General features: G+C 35.4%; 1 protein-coding gene across 3 annotated transcripts; it reads right to left on the reverse strand.

Annotated features, from left to right (window-relative positions):
* Positions 1-154: 154 nt before the first annotated feature.
* Positions 155-15923, reverse strand: cars2 (cysteinyl-tRNA synthetase 2, mitochondrial). Of its 3 annotated transcripts, none has more exons than XM_069179083.1 (15): positions 15845-15923; positions 13957-14007; positions 12730-12847; positions 11860-11931; positions 11397-11502; positions 10528-10608; positions 9550-9679; positions 8241-8374; positions 7015-7082; positions 6391-6457; positions 6152-6290; positions 3725-3848; positions 3348-3446; positions 2481-2735; positions 155-752 (listed from the first exon to the last, which is right to left on the reverse strand). In XM_069179083.1, the coding sequence occupies exons 3-15, from the start codon at positions 12775-12777 to the stop codon at positions 678-680; spliced, it is 1398 nt and encodes a 465-aa protein (XP_069035184.1). In that variant the 5' UTR covers positions 12778-12847; positions 13957-14007; positions 15845-15923; the 3' UTR covers positions 155-677. The 3 variants fall into 3 exon arrangements, with proteins under 3 accessions (XP_069035184.1, XP_015219885.2, XP_015219886.2); XM_015364399.2 differs by lacking the exon at positions 15845-15923 and adding an exon at positions 14135-15075; XM_015364400.2 differs by lacking the exons at positions 13957-14007; positions 15845-15923 and adding an exon at positions 13458-13597.
* Positions 15924-16182: the final 259 nt, after the last annotated feature.

The raw sequence follows: 16182 nt of genomic DNA on the forward strand, positions 1-16182 counted from the left end.
AAGATACAGTATCTCCAAATTCAACATAGTCAAACACCTCTGAAGAAGTTTGATCTGCTTTTGCATTTTTCCCTTTTTTGATCGGGGAGTTCCTTACATTTTTTTGGGGATGAGCCATCCTGCCTTCGTATTTTTAAACGCAATTAGACGAAAAAAAGTGCTATCATTTTATTGATCATCCCCAAAACCCTTCAAAAGAGTGATTCAGAAATTTTGCCCACAATACTGTCAAATGAAATAAATTAAAAATAAATATTTCAGCAGATATTTAACGTGAAGGTAAAACTTCTGTTCACTGTACAAGTGATACATTTGCTGTATAAACATCCAATGTACACAATACCACCACGTTAATAAATCATCTAAAGAAAAAGCTCTTACAGGTAGATTTATGAAAAATGAAACTTGAAAATGAAAGTGAAGTTGCTGTTTGTACTTTTTAAAGTATCTTGTTATTGTAATTTTATAAATGTTGCTTCCCTGCTTCATCAACATGAAAATGCACTTATGTGAAAAGTTAACTAATCATATACTGTATGAGGTGCTAGGACTGCGAAAGTTAAAGTAATACATACATTCCTGTTGCTGTAAGTTTAATGTTAACACTGTGGCAGACAAGTTTATAACTGCTGAACAAAACCAGAAGTATCTAAATGGTGAATAGCACTACTCTGATATTATTGTGGAGTCTCATCTTTGTTCAACTCTTCTCTCTTGTCTGTCATCTCCCATGTTGAATTGTTACCTCTGTCCTGAAAAAAAACCAACAGAAATATGTTAGGAGTAACATGAATATTTTATATCTTATGTTTTACTTGGCAAATCTAGCCAGATTTGTGAAACTGAATAATTCAATTTTCCTAATCTCACTAATGAACTGCATGAACTTTAGGGTTCATAACCGAAAAAAAACCAAATAAATATCAGCTCCAAGGAGATTTGTTATTACAAGCTGGAAAAGGAGACACACTTATGCAATCTTATAAATATAAAGACAAATACAGAAGTTGCATTTCATATGGACCGACCAAACAGAACAGTTTCTCACTAGGTGTCACTGTGAGTCAAGCCATCTCAAACAGATTTGTCTAGTTAAATCATTTGTCTTTCACTAAAATGAGGAACTTCAGTCTAGATCAGCACTTGAACAACAATACCCGGATGCAACGACACACCCTCTCCTTCCTTAACAAGATCACCCACTTCAGATTAATGTTTTCCAACCTATACTGAGCCCCTGTGGAAAAAAAAGCCATTATAATACATTATCAAGAACATTTATTTGGGGAGTGTTACAAGCGTTCATTATTAGCCCAACCCTTTCCCTACAATTATCTTTGCTAATATGACATGCTGTTGATTATCCAAAAAGAAAACACCATTGTACATTCAACCGGTTTGAGATGAAACAACCTGTAAATGTACAGTAGTACCTGTAGTACACTGTAAGGGGCTACAAAGCACCACCACATCTTCGGCAGCACAAAATGACACCACTCAATTTGTAAAACAAGTTGCAGTCACCTCAGTGGAGTGACAGTCCTGATGTCTCACAGCTCTTGGCTCCTGGGTTCAAAAGTAGATGTGGTACATTTCATGTGAAATCTGCATGTTTTATTTTTCTCTGGTTGTTCCTACTTTCTCCCACATCCCACCTGTCTAAGTATGTCTTTAAACTTTCCCTCTGTGTCTGTACTGGAGGCAACAGACTGGAACCCTTTCCAGGATGTACTTACACCTTGCACTGGCTTTGCTGCAAGAACCTGCTTCATGCTACAGTGATCATTACCAGGAATAAGCAGCTTTGCTTTGGCTACAATTAAACAAAACATTGAAGTGTACACACAACACAAATTATAAGCAATGTAATTCATCAAGGCTAGTGGAAATGCAGAGGAGCGCATCCATATCTCAGAGAAAATAACTTAATTAATTTAATTAATTAATCACTATCAAACATCTCTTCATTTCTCTAGATTCTCTTCTCTTTAAAATAATTCCTCAGGATTCCTTGAAGTACACTTTTCTTACTTGAACTGGTGAGAGGTACAAAACCTTACTCCAAGAAACAATGTGTGAGTGACGTAGCAATTTTGTCCACTATGAGCTATATGGTGGACAACGGTATATTGTACAGAGTACTATATTCTATGTACGACATACTACATACAATATAGTCATATACAACAGTACACAGTTTTGAAGTTTGATATATTTTGTTGATTCATCCAAAAAGCGAATTTCTAAAAGGCACCAACTCATAATAGATGTTTGGGTAACAGTTTATGGCCTGAAAATGCCATTTAGAAACATTTTATAAGTGAGCTATATTACTGAAGTCTTAATAGAGTGACAAATGAAATAAATGACTCCATGGATTCTTGTAAAAGAAGCTTATTACATCTATAGTGCTTTACAAGTGTATTAACAGTTTGCACAGTATAAGATACTAATCTGCAGACAACTTAAGAAACACTGACCTTTATTAGAATTCCCAGAGGGGCAAGATCATCCCGAAGGTCATCGCAGGCCCTCAGAAGTGGCTGTCGTTCTTCTAGAAGTTTCCGCCTGCGCTGCTTTATCTTGGCTTTCTCCTCCTCTGATGGTGGGCTGTTCTCCAACACCGGGGGCAGCTCATCTGCAGCCAGAGCATACCTACGAACGTGGCTGCGAAACTTGACTAGTTCGTCAACAACATTATGTAGGGCAACAGATGATGGTCCTCTTGGTATTCGCTGGGGAAAACAGAAACGCAACAAAGGGACTACAATTTAAATCCTCCCAAAATGCAGAAATGGCAGTCCTTTAGATCACAACAACAGTATGTAATACATAAATTTGCTTTCTTAAAAATGTAGTCTATATTCTCGGTGTAACTCAGCCTCTGGTCAATATGTGTTCCCAGATAATTAAAACTCTCCGCATCCTCTGCAGACTGACCATTAAGTACTACTGTCTGCAAAGACTGCCCACTCTTGGTTCTATCATTGAAAATAAGCTCTTTTATCTCGGTCACATTTATTTCCAATGAGCTTGACTGGCGGCACCAGTTTTCAATGATACTGATGTGTTCAAAGTAAGCTTGCTTACGTTGGTCCTTTAAACAGAGTCCCACAACAACCATGTCATCATGTCATTATTTTCTAATAATTTTCTGTTAAAATAATGACGTCAACCATCTCATTATTTTCTATAAGACACAAATATTTACATTCTAAATGCCTTATCCTTATGGATGTATTTTTTATGTAGGAATAGGTTGTGTGGCAAATATGAAACCAAAGCTTTTTATGAATACATACAATAAATGAAGAAAGCGATAATTAACTCTGTTAGTGCATGCTGACCTTTGTGTCTGCAATGTCAACCCCAACTACATCCAGGAATCCCCTGATGTATGACTGGATAGCTCCAAACACTGCTGGACTTCGAGAAGATCCACTTCCCTATCCAAAACACACAAAATAAGGTGGGAAAAAAAACAAACATTTTCAATACAGCAGACCAATAAAAGCAAAGCTTAACACTGTAATTAAATCTTCACATGTAAGTTCAGACTCAACCACCTACTTGCAGCCTTTATTTACCAGATTGGACTTGAAACAATGTTAAAAACAGTGCCAATAGTGTATGGGACTCAGTAATACTGTACAGTTTTGTCTTGGTTTTTGTATATAAGGCAAGACAGCTGCCATTTTCTGAGCTTGCTATCCTAATAGGTTACCTCGGTAACAGCCTGAAGCTGCTGGTTGCCATGGTGAATGAGGCTCATAATTGCATCAACAGCCCTTGGGGTGTCAAAGTCATCTGACAGTGCTGTCTGCACATTCACTTTTGTTGTGGCTAACCTAGAATGGAAAGCATATTATTTTTTAAACAAAATATCATTATATAGCATTTACAGTTGCAGTCAAATGTTCTGAAACTCCTGTTATATAAAACCATTGTTGATATAATAGAATTAATTCTGAATAAGACTCAAGCATTGTTCAAAAACACTTTTCAAACCGTTGTTAAAACAAAATGAAAAAACATTCTGCGTTTAAAATTCACAACCCCTTACACTATCTTGTGCAACATCCACAGACAGACAAACGGATACATGCAAAATGTGATCAATGATCACTGACTCAAACAATCAACATTTCCCTCATGCTTACTGCAACAACTTTAGTAGAAAAATAAATAAAAACAGTGACTGCTCGACAGTGGAAGAACTGCACAAGAAAAGTCAGCGTGCTGCACATATACCATTAAAGCTGATCAGGGCAGGGTCTTTCATGGAAGGTATGATCACGCTTCATTCACACCCTGCTGATGCTGATACCGTACAACTGTCCAACATCAGCAAAAGAGCAACACTGGCATTTATAAAAGGCAACTCTGCAACTATGTGGTAGTCAGTCAAATGCAGTGAAAATATAACAATATTTTCAGTGATTGAAATTGCACAAAATGTGTTCTTCCGCCCGTTCTTTAAATCTTCTTTAAAAAAAGTTTTAACTCCACTTCTGTAGCCCCACTGCATAAGTTAATGGGTGAATGCTAAGATGGCAAAACATTTTCCTGCAGAGGACCAGGTGCCTACAACCCTGATGAATCTTCCCCTTTCCAGATTTTAGAAATCAAGTCAGTGCTAACATGGTAACCTAATGCACCCCCTCATTCACACTGCTGAAGAGTTATGGGCTGTTTCATTGGGGTAACAATGTCCCGTTGTATATTGCATGTCCTGTATGTATTATAGTGTAAGTCATCAAGAACACTGGTGTCAAAAGTTAGTCATTTGTATGATATTCCTTATTGACATGTATTCTGTAAATTTACCAAATGGAAATGAAAAAAGTATGTGGTGCCTTCTAACAACTCAAACTGTTCCCCCAGGCTACTAAGGAAGTCAGCTGAACATAATACATAATACAAACACCTAAGTGCAAAAACATACCCAAAATACTTCTTTCCTGTTTTAAATACAGCACTCAAGGACAACTGCAATAAATGCCTCTCAGTAAGATAAATATCCAGTCAGGTTTTTAAATGTTATGAAATTCAAACAATTATGCTTTTTAACAATTTTGTGTATGTTACAATTTAAACTGACCTGAATATTGATACTGGTACTATAATCATTCAAGAGCTTGCTGCAGAGCTGTTCTGTGTAGGTGTACTAAACCCATCATATACAATTCACATTTAAAAATGCAATGCAGTCTGCTTGGTATGTCTCTCATGTTATCCTATATATTTAGATAGATGTCAGTGAACAAAGACACTTTCTGATTCAGAACCTTAGTCTTCCCATCCTGAAACTTTGCATCAAAATTAGCCTGAATACAAGCTATTGTAAATTAATCAACATAAATAAGTGTTGACAGTATGAATTGCTAACAAAAGAGACAAATTAATGTGCTTTTTGACTGAAAAGTTATTTTTCAAATTATTTTTATGAGCATTAGAGGATGTACCAGACAATTAAGGAAACAGGAAAAAATAAAGTAAAAAAATCACTGACTATAAGAAATAATTTTGACCTCCCGGTTTCTAGAAAGATTGCTGGATATGTCTCTAATTACTGTAATAAAATCTCAGTGAGATGAGTACACAGTCATGCAAATCTGGGGATTTAATTTAAACACCTTAAATAATATTTAGAACTATCCACCACTTAGGTCAAATAGTTCAGTGCTCTGTAAACTGTATAATTAAAAAATAATTTGCAATAATCCTTTAGGTATCGGATACTAATGGTAAACCTTCTTCTAACAACTGTTTCAAGATATTACTAGTTTCCTATATTTTCTCTTTAAAAAACTAGGCAGCTACACACAGCAGAAATTTCTCATCAAATGCATCATTCCTTTAAGGATAAAGTGATTGCCCTTGTGTGAGAACTATATACGTCTGCATTTACTTTCAGGCCTTGTCTCAGTTCTGTAAATATACAGTACCACTACATCTTCTGTTTTAATGCTAGACCTTCTGAAAGTACTGTAGAAAACAGGAAAAAAAGCAAAGATATTGTACATGTCTTTCCACACCATAATATTAAGCAATTAAGACAATTAACAGTAGTCTTTAAATAAAACAGTAAATATTTTTCTCTGTCAAAATCCGAATCCGAATTTATGGTCAATATTCTGAGTCTTCCTACCTTTCCCATAAAAGGCCTTCGTCCACAGCCTGGCTTAGCAGATAGCCTTTAATGTAAGCATCCGCATAGCTGAAAAAGGTGTTGATGGAGAACAGAACACTCTTTGCTTCATTCATGCTGGCAGTGCTGTAGTCAATAGCTGGAAAGCACAATTTGCATAGAGGAATATGTATAGTAGAATAGCACACAATAGTGTATCCACATTTCAATCATAAAAAGTGTCTGACTCATAACCATACCTGATCTATACTTTGTTAAGAGGCAAAACATTCTGAATTCATTCGCTGTAAATGACTGCAAAAAATCCTGAGAGGAGAAGAATAGATCACACAAAAAAGAACTCTACATACAACACATACTGTAGAATTAAGACCATAGGCAAAAAATAATCTAATAAGATCTGACTTTTTCTGCTAAGCACAGCTAAAACTTAATAAAAACAGCAGGTAATAAAAATATGAGGTAAAAGTTCCTGCTACGTTTCAGAAACCTGACTGTATTCTTTTTAAAAGCATCACACTTGCCTTCTCAGAATGGTCACAAAAATCTTCAACTGCATAATGGAGTCTAGAATGTTAATACAAATTCTCAAAAGAAATACAAATTTAAGATTATTCTACACATTAAATTTAAGGTTTATCCTTCACAACAATGTTCAGCAGTGAAAAAATCCACACATCAAAGAAAGAATTTTTGCAGTTAAAAATAATAACTACCCCAACATTTACTTGCCAACAATTTATTAAATGTAATTAGTCGAAAACGTTAATAAAGAATAATGATTAACTGATAAAAAAGAGTGTTCATAATAGTGTATTATAATCAATTCAATAATTGCACACTAGGGGGCGCGCTACACACACCTTTATTGTAATGTAGTTTTTTAATGACTTGGACATCTTCTCTGCACTTCCCTTCAAATGCAAATGTCCTGTTCACAAAGAATTAAAACAAAACACCCAGTAAGACTCTAAAAATTAGTCTGCTACTATAAAAAACATTAAATAGGTAAATATTCTTATCAACAATAATATCAACAAGTTACAAGGATATGTAACTTTAAAACTAAACACTTGTTTAAAACTAAACACAAAATATTAAAATTTAGAAATGTTTCATATTCAAGTTCTGGAACAATATATGAACACAAAGCTAAAAATGGGGAAAAAAAGCTTTCATATACTGGAAGTAACATTAAAATGATCTTCTACAACAAAAGAAACAAGTTTAGGACAAAGGAAATTTTAGGATGTCTGAAACATTTGGCTATAGTTCTTAGACTAATTAGAAGTTGTTCTAATTACTCAGTCCCCCATTTCTCCCAGTCCATCATTTGAACTAAGGATAACAGAAGTCAGTCTTCAATGATAATGAAAAAATCAAAGTCTGTCTCAATTTTTAACTTTATGAAGCTTACAAATTATTTTTGTCAAATTATTATGACATATTTTTCAAAGCAAGTGCGTTTTTAAACAAAAAGCTCCAAAGAAAAAACTGAGTTGCTTGAAATCGGTGTCTTTATTCTAAGAGACCACTGCTTTCTATTTCAAGATTGCTTTAAAAATGTGTTCATTTTTGGGCTGGAACACACCCATGCACATACTGTATGGTCCTTATTTCCAGCTTTTATCACTTTTTCAAAACAAAGTTTAAGACCTGAAAATCTGAATAAAATAAAACTATCCACAATACAAAGCAGAACTGAATTTCAAGTTTCAAATCATACTAATACAAAATTAGTCAGTTATAAACAGCGTACACCATGTACAAAACATGGTGGAGAGTTGAAACAAAGTATTTTTTGCATTGCATATTGATCTTAAACAGAATAATGCCAAGATCATGCCCTCAATGTAGCTTAGAAAGCTAAAAATAAAAGTCCTTGCTTTTAGAAGGATGAAACCATAATTTAGATGCCATTTATGAATAAATGCAATTTTGCCCATGCATTTTTGTCTTGAACAAATAAGAGTACTTGGGTGTTTCTGCTAGACTATGCCACAGAGTTTAATTTGCAGGTACAAATGACAGCATTATATGAAGCTTAACCCTGAAGGACCACTCAATTACAAGACTATTACAGTCATACCTGAGTGCAGAAAGTAGTTGCCCCATTGCGCACAGCGATGATAAGCTTCACATTGTGCAATTTCATTCTCGTGGTGGGGGAAGGCAAGATCAATTCCACCAGAATGGACATCAAGCTGACTTCCAAAAACAGAGCTGCAGGTACAGTAAGTGAAATGAAATATACATGGGACCATGGGCAGTTATGGACAATGTCCATGAGACCAAATGCAGCACACATTTAAAAAAAAAACAGATGTGGTGCCATGATCTGCAGGTGTGCCAGCAGGTATCTGTGGCTAGTCGCTCTGGGTAATTAATGCCAGGTTGGCACTGAAGAGAAGCCAATGAATCCTTTGTGCATCACTCAGCAGTGACTCCAGTGTCGCTAAGACTCATCAGGAAGACACCAGTTAAAGTATCAGGCAATGTGTATTTTCCATACAACTAGCATTTCTAAGAGGACCTATGATATCTGAACCAATAACTCATCGTCCTTCTTGTGGGAAGTAACTTTTCAGATCCTGTAACTGAAGTAACTTCAAGATTAAGAGTATCAGTTTCATGTTGTTTGCATTTCATCCTTTATTTCAAACCGGCCACAAGTCCTTTTTGTTCCAATTGAAGGTCAATGGTTCTTATAGAACCGATGGTAGCCAACAATGCTAATAGACAATTCCAGCAAAAAATCCTTAGCCGAATATTCACTTACAAGAACATATTTTAAGAAATAGTATGTCACAGACCACAGAAGATTACATTATACTTAATAATGGGTCACAGAGTCAAGCATTTCCTCACTTTATTTTCAATATATCTGCTAATTGATTAAACTAATATTGTTATTTTCAAAACCTTTTAATTAAAAGAAGAAGAACCCAGAAAGGAATGTTTTCCTATAAATGTGCAGACATGTGAGAAAATGTCCCCACAGAACACTACAAACAATGTGGGCGCGTTCCAATGACTTAAAATTATATGTTTATCAACCAAATTGCGTCTTTTTGTGAATCTTGAAATGCCAGTTTGATCTACTGTCATACTATGTTGAGTTGTATAGTGAGATTGCACCACTATACTCTATATTACGAGTGATATAGTGAATAATAATAGATCGGAGGTCAATGAGAAATCTCCAAAGTAAAACAACAATTTGCACGTACTTGTGTATTATTGTTTTTTGGCAATATATTTTCTCTCACCAGGAAAACCTTTTCATAAAGGGCAAAGACAACATTCTTTCAAAGATGTAAAGAAGTATACATATTTCATTATCATGTTCATGAAGATGTTTAACCAAATACAGTCGTTTTTAAAATAAAGGATCTAACCTTGCTATTGTCGAGCATTCGATATGCCAGCCAGGTCTCCCTTTTCCCCAGGGGGAATCCCAGCTCGGTTCTTGAATTTTGGCTTTCTTCCACAGTGCAAAATCCCTGGCATCACGTTTATCTGTGTCCCCTGGGAACAAGACGCAATTATATCTCACATTAGGTTTTGGAATTACCAAACATCATTCTAGCCCTAAAACACCCACTTCTAAAAACCTTAAACATTACATTTACAGAAATTAACTTAACATGTGAACTCTCTGGTCTATTAAAAAGCAGATAAAAGGCCATAGAAGACTCCTTTCCTGCAAAAAAGCTTTAATACAGTTGTTGATATTCAAAAGACAAAACCACCAATGGGAAATAAAAGGTGTTTATCAGCTTCTGTAGCCTGAGGCTCTTCTTATTTAAAATCTATGAAAGGACCTTTTTTCTGGTTTCAGTTTGGCTACAACTGAGAATTAGTACAACTGCCTTAAACCAAATAAAATGTTTGCAACACAATGAAAGAATGTTTTATTCTAGAACAGAATTATGAATATGCCTTACAAAACATTAAGAAAAACACATTTTCCCTTTTCCTTCAATTCTAACTATCACACTCATTTATCTTCTATTAAATCCAAATGACAGTCCTCACACATTTAACAATTTAGTTTTTAAATTACATTTTCATAGCTTTTGGTACTGAATAACTCTTTTTCCACATTACTAATTCTGGAAATAAAAAAGAAATGACAAACTATTGTCAGTTGCAAATCACAAACATGTTAGGAAATTAAAAATAAAGCAATATATTTTTCAATTTTAGGTATGTTGTACCAATATAAAATGAATTAAAACATGGGAATCAGGGCTCATTATGTCTTATGAGTGTTGTACAAACTATTTTTTTGAGCAAATATGGATGTTCCTGACACCCAACTCAAAAAACCTACAATACTTGGGTTCTACTTACATTTTAATACTGAAACATACCTGGTTCACCTCCTGTATCACCTATGACCATGAGTTTCCCATATCGATCCCCAATGGATTGGATGTCAAAATAGACATTACCTTTTTTGGAATAGAAAAACTGGAACAAATCAGAAATGCTTTCTATTTTATATCAAATTCTTCTGACAAGTTTTCAAAAATAATTTTATTGTACGACAGACATTATAAACTAAATATTATAAATGGAACGGTCGATTTTCCTGTGAATAACACAAAATGTCAGTGGCATACTCTGAAAGTAGGTTAGTATGACTCATACAGTGTACAGTGTACAGTGAATAGTTTAAAACCAAGTGCTAGACACACAAATGTTACTGCTGCAAGCCAAAACGCAGTTTATCATGATGTGGATGTCACTAATATAAACAATTTCTATGTGAGGATGTTCCTGTGCTGTATTTCACTACAGTCGATGTTGGGTTTAAACACAGAGAGATAAAAATCCAATGAGAGGAATCTGCACCTCAAACCCCACTGCCCCTCCTCAGAACTGATACATGCAACATACAGCTAAGAGAGTAAATAGTCTTGAAGAACCTTACCCTGCCCTATAAAAACTATACTAATTTCAATCAACTACAATAATTAGAATTTCTAAGACAATGGAACATGGCTAGCTATAATATAAGCCTGATTTCTTATTCTTTCCAAAAACTGGAAAGCTTCGAATTTTTGCTTTAGAATTGGAATGTGTTTTGGAAATGTACCACAGAACTTTGTATATGCTTTCTGTAAATACTTAATTTACAAAACTGTATTTCTGTAACATAGAAAACAGGCAAGGAACAGAAATGTTCAGCCTGCCATGACTACTGAGAAAGAACTGAAACATTTCCATACATACTTACCTTTACTTGTACAATACGCATGCTGGTTTTTAATTATACCCTCGATGAAAGCTATGATTTGTGGAATGTTCTCAGTTACTCTCATGTAAACTGTAGGAGGAAGCACCTATAGAAAAGACAGAAGTTATCATTCTTGGTCAAAATAGCCACACGCCTTCAAAGGACGAATTAGTACACATTGAGGAAGCTGCAAAGAAATCCAGAAACACTCAACTGGAAGATGGCATTTAAATGTGGAGTATTCCCTAAAGGTAGCAAATATTATGAACTATATTTATAAGATGGGAAGCACTTAGCTTCAAGATATTATATCTTCTTCTAGCAATAAAAGGCAAACTGTTAGAATATACTATATAGTTAAATGTTCTGTCACAACTCTACAATTTCTTTTATACTGTACATACTGTATAAAGCGGATTTGTAACAAACTTTGCATTTTGAGTATTTTCCCTGCTTTGCTTACCTTAAGAGCTTCCATATCATTCTTGAACTCCTCTTCATAAAGCCTGGCCAAAATTGTAGGTGACATATTTTCCTGTTAAAAACACAATTTTAAGCACAAAATCATTTGGCTCCTGTCTTGAAAGTCCCTAAAAACTATGTAAATTATATAAATGTAGCCTATAATAGGCAGGATCTGAAGGTAGCTCCAAGAATAAAGGTGGTAGTCTTCTACAACTGGGATTTCATTACGACTAGCCAGAACAACCACGACTTAGAATGAGAAAACCAAATGCAGGGCCATGGGAAACTGTGTTCATTATAAAGTACTGCTCCAAAAACTCAAGAAATGATAAATGATTTATCAGACAACACAATCCTGTATTATATACAAGTAAGAAAACACACGTTTTCGATTGTAAAATGAATATATATAGCCATGATCCCACATGTCAATGAATAAGATAATACACACGCTCTTTTCAGTCAAACAGCTTACCCAGTAAATGACAGACTAATTTGACAAGTCAATTAGTGTTAAAGAAAAGACAGCTATCTATTCAGGTATACAAAATATTATCAAACCTAGGGTTATCAGTGCAGAAGAATGAACAACATTGTCCCTTTAAATAGTAGTTGGACATACCCTTAAACAAAGGAAAGATAAGTTACCTCATCATTCAGGAGGTAACTTTCAGTACCATGGACGTTTCTAGATAATAGTAAGTTGTTAGAAAGGTAAATTAAAAATTAACATTATAATAAACCTCTTCAGCAAGTTAAGCTAATGCTGAAAAAGTGTCTTCCAAGAAGAGTATAACAAACTGTTGTTTTCCAAAACTAAATCTTGTTCAATTTACGATATTCATTAAATGTGATTTCAGTCAAGTACCTCTGATGCTCTCTTAATTATTTTGTCATCTATGTCAGTGATGACCATCACGTGAATTACATCAATCCCAAAAACTCTGGACAGAATCCTTTGTAGAATATCAAACCTGACATAGGAGCTGGTGGAAAAAACAAGAGAAAAAATAAAAGAAAGTTTTAGAGAGGTGATTACACTGTCAAAGCAAAAAGATAAATCCAAGAAACAGTTAAAGCGGAAGAATTGTAACTGAAGATTTTAAATTACAAAAAAAATATTAGTGTTAAAATCTAAAATTACCACACAGAACAATTTTTAGTCTAGAAATTAGGGTGGTGGAAGTCAACTAGTATAATTATATTGTATGCATGTGAAGTAATATTAAAGTTCAGTGCTTTCTCCCTGTAGAACTAACAGTCATACAAGGTATTTACAGCACAACTATGAGGTATGGGTATGAGCATACTTTATTTTTATTTGTTGACAAACCAGAGACATGAACAGCTCTTTTTTAATTAAAACGATTTTAATGTTGTTAATTTAGATGTTGTTCCTCATCTTATCTGCAAAGAAGCTGAAGACAGACTTCCAGGATTTAAATATTGCTTTACTGCAATATTGCTTTTTTAAGTTACCTAGTTCTTAAACCTAACCTTAGCACTTACTAATAAGTCTAAATGAAACTCCACCTTTTACTCGCCATCTTAAACCTTAACCTTAACATTTACCACTTAATCTAAGCCCCACTCTACCTTTTACTAGCGATCTTAACTTTAAACATAATCCAAGCACTTATGCCTGAGGTTCGACTGGAGGAATATCATCTCAACTATGTGTCACAAGCATCTGAAATTCTGAAAAGTTGTTTTCTGGTCCGCCAGTGTCCTCGTTTCTTTTGTTTTCAGAACAAGTGAGATATCCTGGTATAAAACTGCAGGAATATTCATAAAAAATGACAAAAAAATAAATCTTGATGATTTTTTTCACTTCCATACATATGACAAAACCTAAATTTCTTCAGCTTGTGTACAATCAAAGATATATCAGACTGGCATGCTTCATCAATAAATGTTTTAAGGGGCAGTTGTAAGACACTTGTATGCTTATTTCATATCATCCTTATAGAGAATTGATAACTCATTATAATGGTATTTTGAGTTAATTATTTCACAACTTAAGATTTATCATGTAGTATACTTAATGTAAACTTAAAAACTATAATAGGAAAAGTCTGTAATTGGAACTGCTTACCAAGCATGGCCAAGATGTGCGTGATCATACACAGTGGGGCCACAACTGTACCTTTAGAATGACACAAGTAAAAAGCGATGACAGAAAATAAAAAAAACGTCTTAATAATTTTAGGTTAGGTTTAACAATAACAATGCATAACAGTAAAATATCATAAAGAATACTATAAATAAAATACCAGGTAGCAGTTCCTTCTTTTGCCAGTATTAGAGATTCCTTTCTTTTGGTGAGGCTGTTGTACGTTTTAATGCCAGTGTCAAACCCAGTTGGTTTTTGCCATTTCCTCTCGGCTCCACTACTACAGTGCGAGTTAGAGCTGGTGTTGAAGGCACTTGAAGCGCTCTCAAATCTGCCGGGCAAACGACACTGTAACCTCCGATAATGACACTGCCTCAGATAAGGCAAGAAGCTCGGAATTAAGCGCATTCTCTTGGGAAAAAAAAATGCCTGCGACAGTACCGTAGTCTTTGCTAATAGCATAGAGCTCAGCTATGCAGATGGACACATATATGCGACTCTCCCCTTGTGAAAGAAAAAAGTCCGTATTCACATGAGGTAGTAAACGCACAGATACAATTGCTCCCACCGAGTTCCGGATCGTGCTGTGGCGATGCTTACATCTCCATACGTAGTTATCACGCACCAGTGTTATTCATTTTGCACGACTGGGAGTTATTTTAAAAGCGTTTCATGACGACACTGCGAGGCTTGTTAAAATACAGCGAGTAAAAACGACTACATGCCCCCACGCTCTCTCGCATGGCTGCCAGCACTCCCTAAACCTGTTTCCTATTGGGCGGGGTCAAGCCAAAACTGTCATTGGGGAGGGCAGACAGTGTGTACCACCGACCTCCGGTTGTTTTTAAAATGGCTGTTGCACAGTAAGATAGTAGAGAACAGTCGTACACCGAGCCTGCAGGGGGAAAAAAGAGGAAGAGGAGGGACTAAACCTCTTACGCTATCAAACTTGAGCCACGATACGGGCAAATCACGCGAGAAGCGAGTAAATTGGGGGAAAAAAAAGAGGGGACAGTTCGAGCATTTATTAATAGTGCATATTTCGCTGACTGTAGGGGAGAAATTAAAATGTAACCGAAGAAAGTTATCCTAACGTGTTCTTTCGTCTGTCTAGGTCAAACAGCCCTTTTGATCGATTAGTTATTAAGGTTTAGGGTACCTGGTAATGTACGACAAACATTCGTTATTTTAAAGAAAAGTTTTTTTTTCAGTAGAGTTGCAAGGATGTACAAACGTCTCTTCAGGACACCGATTAATATAACCTTCTTGATTGAGTGGAGTTTATGTTCGGACTTTTCCCCGGCGTAAATACGTTTTTTCACAAACTAGTTGAAATGTTCCCATTGTGTAGCACCCTAAATTTAAACCTCCACATAGAAAACCCTGAAGAATATAACATCATCACATCTCTCCTGACGTTTAGCTTTGTAACTTGATGTAAATCTTAAGTTAAATCTATACATTTTAATTGCACGCATTGTTCCATAATTTTAATAACTTACGGTTTGGATAATAAAGCAGTTTATTTCACGTTTACCGTCACGTTTTTGAAAAAAAAACACAATAGATTTTGTTTAACTAGAGTTCGTAGCAGCATGCCCCCACATTGTCACACAAGATCTTTAGACGAACATAGGGATACGAAAATTAAGTTGTGAAAATATCTGTACCGTAAGTCATTTTAGAAATCGAGTGAACTGCTGGGTGGAAACTTAATGCGTCACACGGAAATGGCTGCCGCAACTCTCCGGTTCTTCCTTTTTATTTCCTAATTCTATAAAAATCTCTAGTTTGGAAATGTACTTAATAAACACCCTAACTGTTTATTTTGTGTAAATGCTTAGGCTGTAAATTCAAGCACGAAACACACCATAGTACAGAAAATGACCCAAACTTCCTCTATCTCTGCTTCAGCTACTTCCCCATGTGTTGCTATGAGAAACGGCACACGCGTACTAAATAGTCCCGCCTACCCTCTGGGTCTGATTGGTGATTGGTCGTGACGTAACACAATTCGAGCCGGCTCCTACGCGTTTCATTGGCTGACCGTTTTTTCCTTCCACCATTCGTCCTTTTCCGCTTCGAGAGCGAAAGGGAGATTCAAGTATAAAAATGAAGAAAATTTCATATAGGGTTTTGAACGTCAGTTTGTCTGAAATCCATTGGCCGCCTGCGTAACGTATTCTTTGAGGTGCTCTAAGAGATCGC

The sequence above is a fragment of the Lepisosteus oculatus genome, chromosome 15 (assembly GCF_040954835.1).
Source record: "Lepisosteus oculatus isolate fLepOcu1 chromosome 15, fLepOcu1.hap2, whole genome shotgun sequence".
Classification (NCBI taxonomy): Eukaryota; Metazoa; Chordata; class Actinopteri; order Semionotiformes; family Lepisosteidae; genus Lepisosteus; species Lepisosteus oculatus.